The sequence below is a fragment of the Rhea pennata genome, chromosome 7 (assembly GCF_028389875.1).
Source record: "Rhea pennata isolate bPtePen1 chromosome 7, bPtePen1.pri, whole genome shotgun sequence".
Taxonomy (NCBI): domain Eukaryota; kingdom Metazoa; phylum Chordata; class Aves; order Rheiformes; family Rheidae; genus Rhea; species Rhea pennata.
Genome location: NC_084669.1, coordinates 13,298,552 through 13,319,807, shown reverse-complemented (window position 1 = coordinate 13,319,807; position 21,256 = coordinate 13,298,552). Strand labels below are relative to the sequence as shown.

At 44.3% G+C, this 21,256-nt stretch overlaps 1 protein-coding gene across 1 annotated transcript in view; it reads left to right on the top strand.

Annotated features, from left to right (window-relative positions):
- Positions 1-253: 253 nt before the first annotated feature.
- LOC134142590 (VPS10 domain-containing receptor SorCS3-like) overlaps positions 254-21,256 on the top strand; it is a 304,720-nt gene continuing 283,717 nt past the window's right edge. The window contains exon 1 of the mRNA XM_062579860.1: positions 254-850. Coding sequence (XP_062435844.1) covers positions 254-850 — 597 coding nt within the window. The remainder of the gene's footprint in view (positions 851-21,256) is intronic.

Sequence of the window (21,256 nt, the reverse complement as noted above, 5' to 3'; positions counted from 1 at the left end):
AACAGAATCTAACTACCGGGGAGAGAGTTTTTTTCTTTTTTTCTTCTTTTTTTTTTTCCCTTCTTTTTTTTTCGTGGTCACCGTCTCGGAGGCTGAGAAAAGGGGAAGAGAAAGAAGGAGAGCGACAGAAAGACGAGCCTTTTGCAAATAATTATTATAATTAGGATCCAGCCCCCTTCTCCTAAAAAAAAGCCCTAACCCCGGCGCCTGACCCCCCTCCTTCTCCAAGCCCCCCGACTCGCTCCGCAAAGGCATGGAGAAGGGGACTAACTGCTTTCCGACCTGCCACACGGTTTTTCTCGCCTGGACATGGCTCTTGCTCCTCTCTTGGTGTTGCACCGGCGCCGAAATAACTTGCAGATCCGGCTCGTCTCCATCTCCCTCCTGGCCGTCCTCGCCGTCTCGCCTTAGGCAGGAGCAGCGACCGCCGCCGCCGCCGCGAGGATTACGGAGCCGCCCGGGCGGCCGGGCGCGGGGCTCGGCCGGGCCGGTGGCCGCCGCGGAGCCGCTGCCCGGCGGGCAGCCGGGGGGCCGCGCGGGGCCGCGGGGAGCGGCGCCCCGCTCGGCGGGGGCGGGCGGCGGCGCGCCCGGGGGCCGCGGCCCGGCGGCGGCGCGGCCCCGGCGGAGCAGCGAGGGGCGCCGGGCGCTGCCGGCGGGCGGCGGCCGGGGGGTGCCCGCGGCCGAGGGGCAGCGCGGCGCCCGGGCGCAGCCCCGCGGGCCGCCGGAGGAGGGGAAGGCGGCGCGGCTGCGAGGGGCAGAGGAGCTGCGGCTGGGCAGCACCACCTTCGCGCTCACCGGCGACGCGGCGCACAACCAAGCCATGGTGCACTGGTCCGGGCACAACAGCAGCGTGAGTACCAGCCGTGTGCCCCCGGCCGGCGGAGCGGGCCGCACTCGCCCTGCGGCAGGGAGCGCGGGGAGGAGAGGCGCGCTCGGCGGGCACCTTGCCTTGTTGCAAAGGGGAGGGGGACACGCGGTGATTGCCCCAGAAACAGAAAACTTTTTCAGGGAAAAGAGGAGAAGGGGATCTCCCCCCCCCCCGGCAGAGCTGTGATTTTGGGGGGCAGCGCAGACTGAGGTCCATCCAGGGGGCTGCGCTGGTTGGAGCATACCCCTGTTGTGTGGCAGGGGATGGACCCTCTCGTCTCTGTCCTGTGTTTTTGCACAGCTGGATCTCCTTCCCCTCTATCTCTTTATATATAGTATACATTTTGGTATGCTTTGCTGCCTTGTGCCAAGGGATGAATGATGCACAGTGGTAGTGGTGGCAGGGGAGAAACCCTCCCATCTTCTGCTCTGTGGGCTGCAGACACGAGATAACCCATTGATTCATTAAGAGGTGGAAAGCCCCTCAGCATGTTACAGGGCTCCAAGAAAAGGCAGGCTGTGTGAACATGGTGAAAAGTTCTTTTTTTTTAATTGATAGTATCTCATGCCTTTTTCTGTGTAGTTGAGAATAGGGAGGAGCTGTGGCATCCCTGAAAGTTTGTGGGGCTATGTACGTGTGTGTGGGCGCCCCGAAAGACCACCTGCTGCAGCACTGTAATAGCACAGGGCCCTCCCTCGCACCCTGCTTTGCAACGCCTGGAGAACGGCTACAAACAGAACTTCCAGTTTGCTTGTAACCTGGTATCAGAAATACTATTCCTACTCTGCTGTAAAGCCTGAGAGCAGGCATAATTTAAAAGGACTCTGGGAAACCCCTGTGTCTGGTGACAATGTTCCCATTATTCTGATTATTATAGCTCGTTACTGCCTTTAAAATGCCTCTTTTATTGTTTTGCTGCTATTAGAAATGTACATAAAGCAATTAGCAGTGTAAAATAGATTGGCTGGATTTTTGGGTATATTCTTTATAAGATTGATTAATCATTAAGAACCAGATTATCAGTCTATTTATCTATCCATCCATCCATCCATCTATCAGCCACGGGTTAATAATGTGTGATTCAGCCACCTCTTTATATTTTTTGAGTGAAAGTTTTTCTCTATTTATTATTGCTTAGGCAATACTGCTGACAGCGCTGTAGATATTACTTTGATTTAACCAATTTTTAAAGGCAGTTGTGTTTGCCAGACATGAATTCCACTCTCATTAAAGATGAAAGCAAACATTCAAGAGAAAACAGCTGCATGGTATGTTTTAGCACTATATTTGTCTGTAGGGTTATTTATTTTTTATACAACATGTCCTGTAATGAAGGAAACAACCTATATGCCCTCTCTTTTGTTTTCATTTCAATGCTGAATCAAAGGATGTTGAGTAAAAGAAGCTAAATTTTCCCCATCCTTTTCCAGCATGGATTTCCAATAGTTATTAGTATTCGTGGTTAAAGTATCAGAGAAAACTCATTCTGTAGGCATTTGCAGAGGAAGAAAGGTTATTTTTTTCCAAAGTGCAGGTCAGAAAGGGATTTTCAAAAAATGCTCCTACACTTCATTTCTTTTGTGGAATTATGTCATTTAAATAACTAGCTTTATTTATTCTTTAACTCCAGGTGTCTGAGAAGGGTAATAAAGGAAAACTTCTCAGATTGTTTACGACTTTCTGTTAAGATTTTGCATCTCGATATACTGTGCATTGAAAGCTTCTGACTCAAAAACAAGAGGCAAGGCTGTTTATTACCAGAGTGGTGTTGGAGGGGAGGAAAAGCATGCATGTTTAATAACTAATAGTGTTATCTCTTCATGATTTGTCCACTATGAGGGTTGGCACTTGTAGACAACTTCTCTCCTGTCTCTCACAGAGAAAATGCGCTGTATTTAGTGATTAATTGGATTTTTTTTTAAGTGGTATGTTATATGACTCTAGAGGGGAAGTTAAATGCATGAACTTAGGTCTTTTTATTTATTAGCAGAGAAGGCTGAATCCAATGCCTGCTTTTTGCTGCAGTTTGTTTTTTACTTAATTTTACTGTTGGGGTGGCTGTAGCACAGGAAGGGGAGGTCAAGCAATTTGCCCAAGGTTACTCAGGGAAACAGCAGTGTAGCTTCTTTTGCCCACCATGTTAGTGCCCAGTCGCACACCCTGAATGAAACATGTTTTTTCTTAAGTCACAATAGACATAAAGCAGCAGGAAGGTGAATTGAAAATGGACAAAAAGTATTGACTCCTGTCCCGTTATTATGCTAGATGTCCTAGCAGAGCAGAGAGGACATGTCTGTGCTTCTGTTTTCAGGCGACCAAGGCAGTACAGAAGAATATGGATTGCTTTTATCCATTCCCTGTTACTTGAATAGACTTCAAGACAGAGACTTCTGTTGCTTATGATTTGTTAAAAATGTGATCATAGAATTTTCATGTAATGAAAGAGTACATTTAAAACCAGGCATTAGTAGTGGGGGACTCCTAAGAACCGTATGGATTTGCAAAGAAGAGAAAGGATGGTAATAAAAAGTCAGGTTGTTACTGGGAAGTATAGGTCTACAAGCACTCCACAGAGGCAGATCTTTGCAGATACCACATATCCCATTACAAATGTTCTCTTTCTCTTCTTTCTCTTCTTTCTCTTCTTTCTCTTCTTTCTCTTCTTTCTCTTCTTTCTCTTCTTTCTCTTCTTTCTCTTCTTTCTCTTCTTTCTCTTCTTTCTCTTCTTTCTCTTCTTTCTCTTCTTTCTCTTCTTTCTCTTCTTTCTCTTCTTTCTCTTCTTTCTCTTCTTTCTCTTCTTTCTCTTCTTATCACCCTACTCTTCTTTTCCTCTTCCCCCATGTACCTTCCCTCAAAATTTAATTTAACTTATTTAAAAGAATAATCCCTCCCAGGTGTCAAACTTCTGTTTTCTCCATTTGCAGATAGGAAAGTCAGGATTAGGACAGAAGCAAAAGGTTGGTGAGATTGGGGAATTTGGGTTCTCTGCTTTGTCCTGCCCAGAGGCATATTCTGTGACCTTAGGCAAGACAACCTGTTTGTATCTCCTCTTCTGTGTTAAATGAGGATAGTACTACTTACCTACCACAAAGTGGTGGTGTGGAGCAGAGTTATTTTCTGCTTTATGCAATACTGAAGATCTAGTGGAAATTGTTAGGAAAATGCAAAAATATTATTCTGTGTACACTTGATGTTTGTATTCTTTCTCTTGTGTTCCCGGGAAGGGGACTCAGCCAATTCGGTGCTCTGATGTTGAAAAAAAGAGAATTCTACTTGGGCTTCAAATATCATTCTATCCTATAGAACTGTTTATTGAGAAAGGTCGCTGAAGCTCTTGAGGTACCTGTTATAGACCAGATAGAATGTTTTCTTGCTAAAGCCTTTCTGAAGGAAGGAGAATTTTTATTACAAACTAGCATTATTCTCAGAAGATCTGCAAGCCTTTTTCTTTTCTTTTTTTTTGGGGGGGGCTATTCTGTTCTGAAAACAACTAAGTACAAATGTGCCATTCAGTGAGTTGTATCATTTATATTTGTTTCCCCTCTCTAGATTTTATTATGTTATTGCACTCATTTTTTCTTTGTTATGCTCACCAGATGCTCTCTCCAACCTTCTTGTTCTTGGAAATATCATCTGATTCCTCAAATTATCTTTTCTTCCTTTTTCCCTCCCAGATTTCCAGGAAAAGGATCTGTGGAAATAAGTGATGGCACCTTTAACGCTGCTACATCTTTAAATCTCACGATCTTGCTTCTAGAGAATAGTTTTCCAAGAGATTTCAGCGAACTACAGTGGATGAAACACTTAGATTGCTCTCTTGGCATGATCATGAGTGCAATGGGATATGGGGACTGCTGTCATTAAGCTCTAGAATTATCACCCTGATGACTGTAACTGTTCATAGGAAGTATTTCATTCTGTCTGTGCTTTTTCCATGACTGCAGTGCACCAAGGTGTGTAGTTTCTCTTTCTTTCCATGTAGGAAGTAAAGATACATGTTTTAAAAGCAGCAAGCCTGCTTTTAACCTCTAGAAGGTGATCTCAATATCTGTGAGGGGGCCAGCTTATGATCCTAGTGATGGAAAGAGCTGTGGCGCTTTATCTCATGCAGTGGCCATCCCGCACATACAGCCCTTACTAGACACTGGAAAGCATTTATGGGAACCAGAGGAGAACTATAGAGGTAGTGTTAAGGATGAGAAAATGTACTGTGATACCAGAGTAAGAGCAGGAGAGGGCATTTGCCTAAGGCATGAGCAATATTGTAAGTTGCTTCAGCCGGGTCAAGTTCCCAGATGATCCTGGAGGTTGGGTTTCTTCATGCTATAGGAAAAATATGCCAGTAGTGCTTGTTTTATTTCAAAGTGAGTGCAGAAGATGCTCCTTCAGTGTGCCTTAGTGATGTTGCTTGTGCAACCATGCAACTGCGTTGGTGCTATTTTATGACCCACACTCTGAAAGTCAGGGAAGGCAGGATGAGAGCTGGCAAATGACTTGAGATTTTGTTTTATTCCTTGAGTCTGGACTGTGTCAATCATGCTATGCTACTTAGGTAAGAGGTCCAGCAAGCCTGCCACTACCCTTTGCTGTGTTAGTATGGATGCTCGTTTTACCCCAAGACTGGGAATGTGAGATCTTCCTGAGAGAAGAGTCTGATGAAGAAAAGACTAAGAGTACTGTAGTGGTCTGCAGCTACCTAAAGGTGAGTTAGAAAGATGAAGGAGCTTATCTTACCCATAGGGAGAGGATATAACAAGTGGCAAGAGCTGCAGAATATGTCAGATTAGATATTAGGAAGACCTTATTCTCTAGGAAAGTAGTACAGCCAGTCACCAGAAAGGTGTGGGAATCTCCATTTTTGGAGGTTGTCAAGATTCACTGGTCTATCCTTGGTGACAGTCATGCTCCAAATGGTCTGTGGTTGGTGAAAGCCATGCTCCAAATGTGAAGATGGACTGAAGATCTTCATTGTTCTCTTCTAACGAACACTTTTGTAATTCTCATCAGCATCAATCCCTTTCTTTTACCTTGAGCAAACTCTGAGTGCTGGCAGTGAAAAGTAAGTGGTAAAAGAGTTCAGAGTGAAGTCTATCTCTTCCGGGAATGATTCTTCTGACTGCTGCTGGCAGTGTGCTGGTGTGATCTGCTAATGTACTGGTGGTTTGATGCTGAGACATTACTCATTCCCATGGTGAATTACAAGCTGGGGAGGCTGATGGGTTCACTTTGTGCCAGATAGGTTTTCATTAAGATGCCTAGCAATGTTGTGTGTAATGGGCAGAGCAAGGTGGGCAATATTTATAATTCCAAATGGATGTTTCTGCTTGGGAGGGAGGGGAGATTGGTTTCTAGGTAGGCAACGTTGCATTTAATTGTCAGCCATGGGTAACTGCTGAAACAGTCCAGTTGGATTCCAGTCTAAAATGTTTGCTCCTAGAGTGTGAGAAGGTGACAGAGAAAAGAGATTAATTGCACTTCATTTGGTACATATTTTAATTGCTGTTCTAGACTGATTCTTTTTCAAGTGGCTTTTGGCTAGGTTGTGGTTTTGTTGCCACTAAAGGTAGGCAGACTGTTTCACAATATCTTAATGCATTTCACCTTCTCTGCTACCCTTAGTAATGAAGTTTACCACAAAAGTCATTCTGCAGGATTTTGCTAATCCATCTTTAATTAATATTCTAATGAAAGATGGGGAAGTAGAAACTAGAGTCTCACATGGTAGTTGCTTTTATGGCTGTGTTAAGTCAGTAGAACAAGGGGAAGGCACCTGGAAAATATTCTTTGGGTGATTTCTCTCCAGGCTGGTTTCATTGCAAGGTCAGGTCAATGCCCAGCGGATGGGCCTTTATGTTGCTTGTAGGTTCTGTAAAGTTGGCAGATTCCCTGGGCCATTACCCAGCCTAGGGCAGCAAGCTGTTGATGTTCTTGTCACCCAAGGCTTAATAACAGACTCTCTTCAGTTCCAGGTGCTTGTCAGAAATTTCCCCTCAGGCCTCAGTACTCTGTGGAACTTTTTCATGCTCAGAGATGAGGCCTAGAACTTGTGGCCAAACTTTGATAGCAATTTAAATGCAAACAGAAAAGGCTGTGTGATTATTTTAATTATTTTTTGTTATAGAAAACACTCCTCCAGTTAGATGACAAAGTGTTTTGAAAATAAGTTTGAGCAGAGAACTGATGTTAGACAAAAGAATTCTCTCCCAATAGTGAGGGGAGATGGGGGCAAATACTTTCTTAAATGCAAAGCTGTGGGAAAATGTAACTTCCTGAGATTTTCCAAATTTATAGTTAGATTCATAGGTAGAGAGTTTAGAAAAAATATGGAAGTAGTGATGTCTAATAGGTAAAGCACAGCCTAAGGAGAAAGACCTTTAATGTTAGTTGTACTAAAAAATCCTGGGAGCCAGTTTTGCAAACAATCAAGGATTTGCTTAACTTAGACCACAGTGACATGGCCCTTAAGCTCTCTGAATCTCTCAGTACATGAAATGGAAGAGAGCAGTATATGCTTACCTGAGTCAATGTTCTCTTACAAATCCAAATACTATTCAGGTTTGAAGGCCAAATCTGAGCTCATGCTTGGGATTGGTTCCGATGGCAAAGAAAGAAACCCATTAACTACACAGTTAAGACTTCAGTTAGATCTTAAATCCAGTCTGGAAATCAAGCCATTCCTGGCTTCAGTGTGGATCTAAGCCCAAACTGTAGTGACTTGGTAAGGATCTGATCAAGCCTAGCTTCTAGTGAGAATCTGTATTTGAAGATGTGGAGTCCAGGCTGCCTCTAATCAAGAGAGTAAATTAAATGACATGTTCCTTGCAAAGTATTGAATGCTGTGACTGCAAAAGATTCCCAAAGCAGCAAAATACTTGGTTGGATCATGATTTAGCATAAATTGATGTAGGATAAAGCTAGTCTAGTTTACTGTAGTTGAGGGTTCAACCTGCAGTATCTTACAGCAATGAAATTTGCAGGTAAGAAGGCAAAATAAAGAGTATGGAGGCTCGGAAGCAGAGTGCCACGTGTGGGCCAGAATAGCTAGGAGACCTGCAGACACAGACCCTTTGCACTCCCTGAATTACAGCCACAGAGATGTGGGTAAAAGAGAGATTCTTTTTCCCTTGTGCACAACCTTTCCCTCTCCCTTGCTTGGCCCTCAGAGGTAAGAGTTTGACCTACACTATAAGCCATGCTGGAGTCTGATCTGGTGACATGCTTGGCAGAGCCCAAGAGGGATTTTCAGCTGAAATAATCCTTATTTGGAAAATACTGCTTTTCTGAAATCAAACTTGTGCATGCAGACTTCTTGGTTTGCTTAAACTCTTTGCAGGAGTCCAAGGCAAATGAGTTCCCAAATCCTAACTTTCCCTTAATGTCCAGAGAGATCTGCAGCATTATTGTCACATTCCCTCCATGCAAAAAGAGGGGCACAGGTATTTCCTTTGCTGTCGTTATGTGGTGTTGTGAGACTGAGGGAACTGCAGGAAGTTTGCTGCATGCTTTAAGAAGGTGACTGTATATATGTTAAACATGTCTGATGAATAATCTGCTGTGGCAATTCTAAGATCAATTCCCAGCCCTGTTGGCCAGCAGAGTTCCAGAATATAATGAAAGTCAGAAAAGGCCCATGTTGAACAACGAAAACTCTGTTTCCTTGCCTCCTCTTAATCCAGAAGGAGACCTGATCCTCCTCTCACTGAAGAGTGGCAAAGCCCTCTCTTGTTTAGTGGAAGTCCCTGACACTGAATTAGCTGTCATGCTGTTTTCTCCCCTTTGTATTCAGATATCCGACCCAAACACTAGCCAGGCAGATCTGCAGAGCACCATAGGGCCTCTGTTCCCAAAATAGCGTAACTTTTAATTAGCTCCAGTGTGATTTGGACACCCTGGGGTGCAGGCTGTGGGAAGGGGTGCTGGGTTGCTGGAGAGTGTGTTGAAAGCAGAACTGGGCGCTAGAGGGAGTGTGGGCATTTGCTAAAGAAAGGAAAATACTGCAAAGGATAGGGAGGAGAGCCAAGGACTGGGAAATGCATGCTGGAAAGATGGGCACTGCTGAAATATTGGTATGAAACCCACTTGAAGTCACTGACTCTGTGAAATGCCTGTGGTCTGGGGTTTCCTCTGTGAGAGAGGAAAATAGTTTTAGTATGCACTTGGCCATGATCGAGTCTTTCACCCCCCACCCCATGCAGCTGATACCATCTTTCGGGTTGTAACTGCTGCCAGGCTTTTGCCTGAAGATAGGACTCCCAGTGCCAGGGTACCATCTGTTCTAGTCCCCTCCAGACTGAGTCAGGTGCCTGTGAAACCACTCATATCTCCCCAGCAATTGCTGGCAGTGCTGCTGGACTGGAAGAAGGGATGGCGTTAACCTTTGCTGTGCCAGGAAGCAGTTATCTGAATCCTGCTTCTGACTGAAGCAGTGTATGCTCTCTCCCTCCTCAACTACTGTGCCCCATTTCATCTCTGCATCTAGCCTCTCGGGATAGGTGTTGATAGATCTGCCTTGCTTCCCTAACTGTTCCGTCTCCTGTGCCAATTTAGCCGATGAGTGAGGGGGAGGCAGTTGCATTTTACTGCCATTCTCTCCTCATACCTGATCTGCAGGGGATAAGTTTGGGCTGAGGGGTCCCTGCCTCTTGGGACACCACAGTTCATCCTTTGAGATTTCTGTGAACATGAGACTGTTGCACCAATACTAGCATTTTTGTGCCTCTTTCCTTTTCCTCTTTATGAATGCAGGGAGACAGAATGGGCTGGAATTCATCCCAGCCACTGCACTGTGGGACAAAATAAAAATTCTCCCTTGAGAAGGTGGTTGTGCTCACTGATGTCCTTGGGACTAAAACAGATGTTTGAGACTTGGGAGAGCTAGTTTTGAGCCTCAACAGATTCCTTAGTAATGGACTAAAGGCCTGAGGATCCTTAAAAACAGCTGCTCTTGCACTATTCTAGACACTGTGCCAGCCTGTAACGGGTAAACCCTGCTGGTCCATTTTTACTGGACAGTCATACTGCTATATGCTCTGGAAATGCTCTGCTGAGACCCTTCTGGGGATTCAGCAGAGGACTGCAGCGAGGGGTTGGTGGGGTGGAGGGCTTGTGTACAGAGTTCCTGGCAACTTTCAAGACAGAAGAGAAAGGATGGCTTGAGCTTAGGGTGCCAGCGGAGAGCAGGCTGTGAATGCAGTTCGTCTTCCTGATTTTTGAACTTGCAGTTACTGTGCCTAATGGGGCTGTACATTGTATGTGTGTATAAGTACCCTATGCTTGGTTTCACCATCTACAAAAAGAAGTTAACTGGTTTCCACCAGTTAACCAGGCTCAAAATGAATGGATATTTTCAAAGGCTTTTGGGTGGAAGAGAAGGCGTAAAACATGATTATTTAGCTTTTACAAAATGTGCTTTTGGGTCTGAAGCATCGAGGGACCTGTTAGGTGCAGGGAGGAAAGAGTGAGAACTCTAACTGGTCGTTAGCCATTCCCTGCTGTCCGTGCCGGATGGGAAAATCCCCCACAGCTGTGATCAATAATACCTGAGTGCAGGCAAGCTGAACCTGCTGTCTGTAGTCCTTGTCTGCATCTGTCAGAGTACTTGACCGATCCTTTCTACACAAGGTAGGTATGTGTCAGACAGCGTTTCTATGCTGTAGGCTTCCTGTCCTTTACAGGCAGACCCTGCTAATTTAGTGCTTACAGGGTGACGGGGCTAACTGCACTTAAAAAGCTTTTATACTGCCTACTTCAGCTGTATATTTTGAAGTTCACTGAAAAGGAAGGACAATAGTATTAGCTGCATTTTATCATTTGCAGAAGCTGAGGCATAGGACAGGATTTGCTCTGAGTCACGCTGCTGATCAGAACCAGAGGTGGAAGGCAAGTTTTCTGACTCCTGTTCCCTTATTAATATGGCTTCTTAATGACAAAAAGCTCACTTTACTTCAGCTCTGAAATCACTCAAGTGCTTGGTACTGTGTGAAGAGGAAAAACAGGTGATAAGAGGACTAGGAATGGGAAGAACAAGGCTCTCATTAATAATGGGAAAGTGGAATGTACTCAGCTAAGATCATTAACAGATTGATCAAGTTAAAGTGCTACGAAGCTCTGTCTGAAAGTGATTTAAGAGCATCTTCCTCTGCTGTTTGTATCCCTTTACTAGCACAGCTTTCCAGCTTGAGTTAGTTCAATTGCAGCCCCTTTTGAGTTGGGAGGGAAGCAAATGTGGGAGCAGAGTTTGGGCATCCATTGGACATGCACGGATGGGAGAGGCGCTGTTTGTTGGGAGGACTGGGAGCTGACTTTGTGTTATGTGGCTTGTTTGTAGGTGCTTGGGATGATTTAGGGTGATGATCAGGGCACACATGGGTCTGCCTCTTTGCTTGTGCAGTCTTGTCAGGGATGAAGTCGTAGAATGGAGTATAATAGTAAATTCAAGGGTCTTAGTGGCTTTTAAAATGTTAAGCAGGCTTCCCCACCCTTTGTGTTTCCCCTTTCAATACAAGGGGAAAGTAACAACCTCTTCCTTGTGCCCCCTTGGATGGACAGGAGTCTCCTCATGTTCCCCTTGCCCTGTAAAGGGGAGGGCTGGGGCCGTATGTGAAGGGCAACATCCTTCCTCTGCCACCCACCTTATCTCTCTGCCTTCACTCCCAACTGGTGAAGTCTTGGTAGTGCTTGACACTGTAGTGGGACTGTGGTTTGGGGAGCAGAGGGGCATGTGGTGCTGGGGCCCTGTGTTCCTAGAGAGAACTACAGCAGGAACCCTGTGCTTGCAGTGGGCCAGGATTTTGTTCTGGTTTGGGTGTTTGAAGTTTGGTGCAAAATAACAGACTGGTGAGTCTGTGAGGAATTTGATGACCTTAAGGATGGGAAGTCTTGGCTGCAGTGTGTGGTGGGAGAAGTGAACAGACCTGTGCAGTTAGGCAGGAGGTATCTTTAAACCAGATCTACTCTCTGCTCTGTAAAAGGTGTCCCTGTGAGATTGCAAACCAATACAATAGCTACGTTAGTTGAGGGAACAGTTATCCTGGAGGAGAGGTGATCTGTTTTCTAGTGTGCTTTGGCAGCTATAGGAAAAAACACCAAAAGAAAGCCTCATGGAATCACAGTGCCTATATTGGTTGTTAGAGATATAAGGGAGGTGGTTCAGCCATAATTGGTCAGCTTTTCTGAGTAGCTGAGCCCTAAATGGATGGGCTTTCAGAAAAGCTCAGGATATGGAATATTATAGAGAAAAAGATTTGGCTGGAGCACTGTGGTGGATTGTGATTTCTGCTGAGTGCTTTTGAGATTTTGCCCCAGTGGCTGCACTGAGCACTTGATTATCTGATGTGTAAGAGCCCTCTGCTCTCCAGAGGATCAAAAAATGGGCTGGGAGAGGAACTCTTAGTTGTTTTGTTAGCAGCAGAAGTAATAAAGCCTAGTTTGCAATCTCTTATCTCTTAACTGCTTTCTCTTCCCGAACTCCTCTGCCTCCCAGAGCAGTCACGGTGCGCTGAGGCTCTGTCCCAGCATTCTCTTTCCTCACTTTCATGACCCCTCCATGCCTTTGCTATCCAGTGAGAGGAGTAAGTAGTAGCACATGGTGTGTTTGGCTGAGTGTTATGGATGTGCTAGTGAGCCAGCCATGGTCAGTGTGCTGGTCAGCCAGAGAGCTGCCAGCTCTGAGAACAGACACTGGGTGGCTCATAGCTCAGGCCAGATACTAGTCTGGGACCTGTTCCTTCACCCAGCTGATGACTTTCACAAAACTTAGAGGAACTCAGTGTCTCTGTGACCTTTCTTCCCCTGTTGAATTCAGTTCAATAGATTGCAAAGTTATCCCTCCCACGCTAACTCACAGGCAGATGGATGGACAGCATGACTGCTGAAGCTGTATCTCTTTTTGAAGGCAGCCTAAAACAAAGTTGCAGCATCAGCACTGAGGAAGACTTAATTGATTTAATTAATATTGTTCACTGTTGTTTTTTGCAAGCTTGCCTGGGAACTCTGTTCCTTTAATCAAAAGGCAACATTGTTGGCAGTGTAGCATTTTCAGTTTGCTTGTATTGTGCATCTCTGTTCCAGGCTCAATTCTTCCCTCACTTGCATTAATTAATTAAAGATGATCTTCATCATTTATTTCCATTTCACATATCGCAAGTGACAAAACTTGTCTTTCTGGGTTGCACTGAGGTCATGTTTTGGTAGCTCTTAGCTCTCTGTGTGGTTTTGTTTTGTTTTGTTTCCTGTAATGCTGTTGGAAACAGGCAATAAACCAGATGGGGGAGAAAGTGCCTTAAAGAAAACTCACAGGAAGGGGAAATGGGAATATGAGGAGAGGAAGAGGCAGATCTAAGTAAAGCACTGAAGAATGAGGTCAAATGTTAAATTAAAACATGGTATCATTTGAGAGTCCCCTATGTCCTCTGTAAAATGAGGAATTTTCACCTTCCCCCCCCCCCCCCCCCCCCCCGAGACAAAGGCTGACAGGCAAGGAAGTCGCTGGCTAGGGGAGACTGTTCTCCGATTAGGGGCTGAATGAGCGGCAGAGATTTCTTATGTGCTCATTCTAGTGGAGGGGAGGGTGGGAGGAGAGAGCTGATCTGTGGCGTGCTTAGGGACAGAGAAGTGAGTTGATATATGTGTGAAAGCATGCAGAGCTTCTGCTTCACGGCTCATGGGGAAACACCTTGTCTGAGCTGTATATTCTGATCTGTCCGGGCTGTTTGTAACATTTATTGCCCTTAGTAGCTAACAGGTTCATCAGTACAAAATTTGCTACACTTGTGCTCATCAAAATGGGCTGCATGTGGGCACTTCAGAGAGGAGGATGGGAAGGGATAGAATGGGGCTTTCCAGACTTTTTAAATTTAAGCCTGTTTCAGTTGTGCTGTGCTTATTTAAAAAAAATATATGTTTTAGAAATGTAGAAATAATTCTATACTATACCTATACCTGTTTACATATGTGTCAGCAACTGTGAGCTGATAACTGCAGAATTAGGTATATAACCATTTAACTAGGTAAACTGTAACTACCATATAACCAGAGATGATCTAAGGCCATAGCCTAATTCCACCTGCTTCTCCTCCATTGCTTCTCTGGACCTTGCTGTTGTGGGTGATGAGCATCGATCCCTCTGTAGGGCTTTGCAGGTCTCTTTCTTTTTTCCCTTTCTATGGGGGGGGTCAAGAGTGAAAGCTTTTTTCAGTGCCTAAATATGGTTGGGTCTTGGAAGTCCTGAATTCCAGACTGTGATCCTTGGATTGAATATTGTCATTTGTGTGCTGAATTTGAAGGTGATATAAAGTGTGTGGTCCCTGGGTTGAGTCTTGTTGTGCTCTCATGCAAATCTAACTGGTCAGGAAAGGCAGCAGGATTGCAAAGAACTAGCAGTTAAATGTGACACTCTAACTTTTCATGTCCTGAGCCAGCAGGATTTTCAGCAAATGTGGAATTGTAGGATTTTAGGAGATAAATATAAAACTGTGCTTGATGTGCTTGCTTTTGGGAGCAAGAATGGTCTCTTTCTTTCTTTCTTTCTTTCTTTTTTTTTTTTTTCCTTAGGTGTATGTACAGCACAACTCTTGTATTCTTGAAGTAATCTGTGTACAATAGTGATAGCATAACCTTGACATTTGTTTTTTGTATGTATATGTGGAATTTGAACCCTGTGTAAGAGAGGCAGCATGGGGATTTCCTGCCAGCCTGCTCCTACAGACCATAGATGATCTGTTACAATGGGAAAGATGTGCCCTTTCCTGTTTCTGTCTCTGGCTCTGTCCTGTGCCAATCCACCAGACTGGATGCTGGTTGATTTTGCTCCCTCGTAAAGGTGGGACTAAAAGTTATTTTGTTGCTGCATGATGATCCACCATGGTGAATTCATGCTGACAGATGGTGTTGGCTATGGGGAGGCCTGTAGCTATCTTGGATTTTTTCTTTATTTAAATGCTCTCCCTCCAAAGGCAGGTTTGTGCTTGACTTGTACTGATTCATTTTACTTGAGCATTCTCCGGAGATGGAATGGACCTAACAGAAGGAGTTAGCACCAAGGGAAGGGGGAGTGCCCTGAGGAAGGCAGGCACGGCTATTTGGGAACCTACGCGGTATTTCCAGGCTGTGCTGTCCTTGTGGCCGAGTTGAGCTGCAGCTGGGGGAGCAGAATGGAGGGAAGTGGTTATGTGAAGTTAGTGTCTGGGACATGGTCAGTTCAGATTTGATGTGCAATGGTTGAGTGATACCGAGAGTTGTCTCGGACAGAAACCATGCAGAGCAGTGCTGTCAGGAGGCTTTTCTCCTGCTTACTTAGGTTGATAGAGTTGAACAGGTAATTCTTGCCTGCCAGGGTACCAAGCATGCCAAAGCTTTAGACCACTGGTTAAGCAGCCTGTCAGAGGAGCACTACCAATTCATATGTATTACCTGTTCGAGGGATGCTGTTCAGCCGAGGTTCATGGGCCAAAATCCATTTTGATTCTTGGTGGTTTTATGCTGATGTTGCTCCAGTAGAGCTTGATTTGTGCTAGAGCATAAGGCTGCATGCAGCCTTAATTTTACAGGGGCTTGGGTCTTTTTGTGCCTCTTTGGCTCCACTCCCTAGACTTGTCGTTCCTCTTGAGTTTTCTTTTCCAGTGTCCTGAGCTTGGGGCAGTGGAAATAGGCTGCTTGCTTATGGAAAATGTGAATAAATCTGCAGTCTGAAGGATGTTTGAAATGCTGCCATTGTGTGAACAAGTATCATTCTCCCCATTTGCACTGGTGGGAGATTTGCATGTTCAAGTGCAAATTTGCTAGAGTGTATTACTATATGCCTGCACTGCAGGCATTTGCAAAGTAAATGCTTGTGTTCATTAGCCACCAGTGATCTGGGTGCTGTAGGATGGGAACTACTGAGTTGAGCTCACCAGGTTTTTGTTCCTTTGGGCTATTCTTAAGGTAAAACACAAATGCTAAAATATTTCCTAAATGTAAGTGTGCTAGTCCTGGTTCTGTGCAGGGACAGTTGGCCATTCCTGCTGCACATAGCATTGCTCAAAGTCTATCAGGCAACCCTGTCCTCCCAGTTCACTGATTTGCTGAACACTGCTTGTGAGAGGCCATCGTCTTGAGAGGTCCCAGTCCTCCTCCTGGAGAAGAGTTGGAAGGAAGGAATGGTTTGTAATAAACATCCTTTAAAAAATTGTCCCATGCTATAGCCTTGAGCTGGGATTGCAGACTTTTGCGCGCTCAGTGGAGAAGCTGTTGCTAAGGCGAAGCCTTGTTTGGCTAAGTAGATAAGCAGTATGCAGCCTTGGCCAGACAGCCCTAGTGCTATGAATGATCCCTTTGCCAAACTGGAAGTGCAGTTTTGAATCCTGGCACTTCTGATCACAGTAACTGGCATCTCTTTGTCTCTTTCAATATTTCTTTAATGAAATTGCTGCTCTTGGTTTAAATCCTTGGTGTTGCCTTAAAACAGTTGCCTTGATAAGGATCCTGCCTTGATGAAGCAACAGCTTCTGTCAAAGCAGCATATTTTATTCCATCTTTCTTCTTGATGCTGGAGTAGGGCAGAAATAACACCCTCAAAGTCAGTGGTGATGCAGTGGTGGAACATCAGTAAAATCAGGTTTTAGGACTGTGTGCCTTTCACTTCTCTGTCTGCTGGTGGACTTGGACAGGATGGAGATTGAATGACACTTCCATCTAGGCGGCTGTGCTTCAACCTGTGTTCCACAGTAGACAGCGGCCAGGAAAGCATTAATGCTGTGATGAATTACCAAGCGAATGTCACAGGCTGCTGAACTGTGCTGTGGAGCAGAGGGCTGTCTCTGGAAGGGGTTGGGCAGTGCAGGAAGGCAGTCCTTTGGAGGCAGCTTTCAATATGCTGATGATTAGGGCTTCAGCTGCAAAGCGCTGCCAAGCAATGTCCAAATGACATGTCAGATAAAAGCAGGGCTTATGAGGCTTCTTTACTGACCTTATGGTCCAAAGAGATCATCTTGACTTGTGTGGCTTATTTTCTTGCTGTTCTGCTCTTTGCTGAAGCTCTGAACTGCTTTCCTGAGTAGCAGCATGTTAACTGGGACTGGCTCTGGTTGTGTAGTGCTGATGCTAGTTTTGGGTTTCCCACCAGCTCAAATCCTTCTTGGCTCATCTGAGGAGCACTGTCAGCACCTTGTAGGGTCTTGGTGAAAGGCCACAAAAATCAGCTGACTTTTGGCTCTGGAGTTAGGGCTCCTTGGCTCTTGAGGGTGACTGACTTAAAGCACAAATAGACAGTGCTGTGAAGGTGGTGTATTTGCTGTAGTGAGTTCTCAATAACCCTTCTCCTTGATAGGTTAAATATCTCTAGCTGTTCCTGCCCCTTATCATACAAGATTGGATTCAAATCTAGCGAATTGTATGCATTTCTATTGACTTTGGTGGGCTTTGGATACAGGCCCAGGAATATAAGATCAGATGTGCTGGACCAGACAAAAAGTCCATCTATTCCTAGCATCATATCTCTGACGTTGCTCAATAGCATGGCTGTATTTGGCACTAGACTGTATCTGGCATATGAAGCTTTTGCCCTGTATCTAGTGTAGTGTAGTATAAAGAGTTCTGCAAATAACTTGCTGCTCAGATTGGTGTTTTTGAATGTGTGTAGGGTGGTTGACAGAAGGGAAATACTTTAGGCTTAATGCCCAACCTCCCTCTCCATCCTGACTTGCCTCTCCAAAGTCTGATGCAGAGCAAGCATAGCATCAAGTGTATATTAGCCCAAATTATAAGCATTTTTAAAAGCTGTTTTAAAATTTTGGTATAGGAAAACTGAGATTTATACTTGAAACAGTTAAAATAAAACATTCACAATTATATACTTATTAAATTCAGCTAAATTTAGATCAGATAAAATATGCTGGCCTTGTCATGTTGCCATTTTACCATTTTTTTTCCCCCCAAAAAAGTGCTTGAAGATATCCCCCTCTGCTTTTCTGCACTATCTTGTACCTTAGTACTCTGTTTGGTGGAAAGGATGTGGCAGTGTTTATGTGCTATTGTTGGGGGAAACCAAGGAGCTCCATGAAGAAAAATAGACGTTATAATGTCTGACGCAGGCCCTGTTGGTGAAACTGTGTTGCTTTGCTTTAATTACAGGAATTACCTTGCTGACGTCAGTGTGTTCGTCAGCAAGACACGTGCTTACGTGCTGTTATGGTTACTTTTAACAGCAGATTTTTTGCAGGAGAGATTTTTAAATTAAAAAAAAAAGATTGAACTAAAAAGTGCGTCTGTGGATATATTTATTTGGAAAATGTGCTTTTGGTAATGTTTTTTGATAATAATAGCAATTGTGAAAATAGAAACAAACTCCCTGTTCTTGTGTGTCCTAACTACAAATCCACTAGCTTATGGCTGGGTAGGTTTGGAGGCTGGTGTGCTGAATAGTGGGGGAAATTGAACCTTGGATCTGGATTACTCGGACTAGTTTCTTGCAGCCAAGAAAATAATTTAGCAAATGTTTTCATTTTGCTCAAAGTTAAGTTTTGATGATAAAACTTCAACTGTTTCCCTTAAGTGATGCAGCTGAAATGGAGTCTTCAGTCCCTTTGGAGGCAACGGGCTTGCGTGCGCTTATGTGGGCGCATGACCTGCGTGTGGCACGGGAACGTACGAGGCAGCGAGTCCTAGTGAGCCAAGTGCTAGAGTGGGATTTGGGAGCACCCAGCTCTTCCTTTAGACTGTAAACTAATCACTGCCAAGCTGTTTCCCTCTGTACCTCAGTCTCCCTGTCTGCGAACAGCTGATAATAAAACTGCCCTTTGTCCAATGAAAAACACTAGATAAAACTTAGTCCAAAGCTCAACAGCTAATAGCTATGAATAAGATGCTTTTTCTTTTTCTCCATCCTGCAGAGAATCAGACACTGGCTACGGCTCAAGGCAGGCAATGGATGTGAGCCATTCTATTGTATTTTTCTAACCTTAATCCTTCCTAGGTCGCACGCACAGCATAACAAAGCTGTGAGCATCTCTCACCTGCTAGTTTGTGATCACATCGGTCTGTAGGGGGTTGTAGTCTAAAAGCTGTTATGTAGATATTCCAGCTGAACTCAATTTCTGATTTACTTTTTGAAGTATGATTTCATTTCTAAATGTGCAGTGTATGTGAGGCTGGAAACTGGTCCTGGGGTAGGGAAAAGAGTTCTAGTCTGATTATTTAAAATGAATTAGTTCTGATAAAATATTTAGCCTTTAAAAAACACATTTAATACAGTGAATTGCATTTTATTTATTAATGGCTGTTACAGTGAGATTTGGAGAGGGGTTCTACTAAAGTGTGCTGTTGTGATATTGCAAAATATAGTAATGACTATAATATTTTCTTGAATTATTAATATCCACTGTGCCTGCAGAACTACATAAGTGTCAGATTTCAAAATTACTTTCATTTGAGGAGTGACATGTGGGCATGGTTTTGCTTTTCTTGATGGATTATTTTTTTCTAAAAAAAATATTTTTAATTAAAGTAGGGACAAAATGAAAGCAGCAAGGACAATTGGGTCTTGTCACTGTTTAGCTCAACTTTCCTCTCTTTATCAAAGCAAACTCAGGAAATGGATCAAAGATTATTCTGTCTGCCAGAGCTAGGTCTTTTTGCAAAGCGATTCCATGTAGCAGAAAGATTGCAGTTAAAGGAAAGGGAAAGACTTGTGAGAAAGTGAAAGCCTCTACCTTCCATACATAGTTGGGGGAGTTTAGTTGCAAAGTTGTGCTCTTAGGCAAACGGTGTTTGCAGATTAGTGGTGATCATTGCTGTTACGTGTATTCATCCAGTTTGGTGATAGGGTATCCCAGATGTATACCAGTCACCCTAGGACACAGTGCCGATGGATGACAAACCAGCTTCTGAAATTTCTGGATCCTCCTTAGCTTTTTAACTGAAGATGCCATACAGGCACTGGGGAAAAAAAATCAGGTTAGCTCCATGGGTTGCTGTAGAGCACTGGCCATGGCTTTGTAGACTCAGAAATACCAGTAGAGTGTACCAGCTAGGCATGGGGCTGGGACTCCTGTTCTTCTAGCAAAACACCCATGTCTTACTGCTACCTTCTCTACTGCAACTGGTTGATTTGTCTGCTTTATCCATCTTTTAGTTCTTCTTATCAAAGCAGGCTGGGCCGTGCTCCTGCTCTGTCGACTATATTTTCCTCCCTCAGGACAGACACTTCAACCCATTAGAGGCTTGGCTTGAAGCTAGTGATTCTCCTGCACTCAATTTGTGGCTGTTTCCTTGTGAATGATGGCAAAATCTGGCTCTGGGACCCCAGTGCTCACCACAGGAGGGATGCTGCTTCTTTCTTTCTTTCTTTCCCAGTTTATTCTTTTTCCCTGGATGTTGGCTGGCCCATGCTTGCCTTCATGTGGGACTGTTTTGCTGTTAGCACCTTCCTTGGCATGGTTGTGTCTGAGGCCAGTGAGCACTCTCTGAGGCAAAACCCAGGCCTGGCTTAGGGTGGCTCAAGGACTGTTCCCTTTTGGCAATGTGAATGAGGCCACCTTGTCTTGAGGAGGAAGGAGGCTTAGCCAGATGGAGGCAGATTCTGATGTGCCACATGATCTCTGGACCAGCAAACAGACACTGGATTTTTTTTATTTTCAAATAAAACATATTAGACAAATAATAGACAAATGAAGAGCAAAGCTGTCACAAAAATAAAGGTCTCTGGGTTTCAAGGATTGTTTTTTTTGCTTCATCCCTTCAAATAGAGGAGAAGTTGTCTGAAACCTCCCTGGACTTTGTTCTGGGCCCGTAATACCAGTACGGGACAGTGAAGGTGTGGGACTACACCAAAGGTTCCCATTATCTACCTAAAGCTACTGCTCTGGAAGCCTCCAAGTAATCTACTTGTCCAATTACTCCCTTGCTCTCTGATGTGCCTCTGTGGGTTGCCAAGCAACTGGGAAAGGATTGCGAAGAATGCTTGTTTGTTATTGGCAACCAGGGTATTTGCCTCCTCCTGCCTGCATCTGTCCTATTTTATTTAATTTTGCAACTGAAGTTGTCTATCCAAAGTTCAAACAAAGTCTTGCTGGGTATTTGTAACTGAGGAGTTTTGAAAAATGTTGTTCTCGAGTCTGCATCTGGAGACGTGCATAATACACATATAGGCACGTGATAATAAATTAGAAATCCCTTTAAGACAGAGACTGAAGAAAGAAGAGGAATACTGCTCTTGGGGGATCCTGGGCTTTATGGGGTATAAATCTGATGGATAAGCCTTATCCATCTAAGCTCCTAGCCTTAGAGTGGAAAAATTAAGGTGACCAACAGGTTGCAATAGGAAGTTTAGCCAATGCTACAAAGACATGTACCAAGTCACTTGGATTAGGATGAATGGCTTTCTTAACCTTAGGAGCCAAATGCCCAAATGCC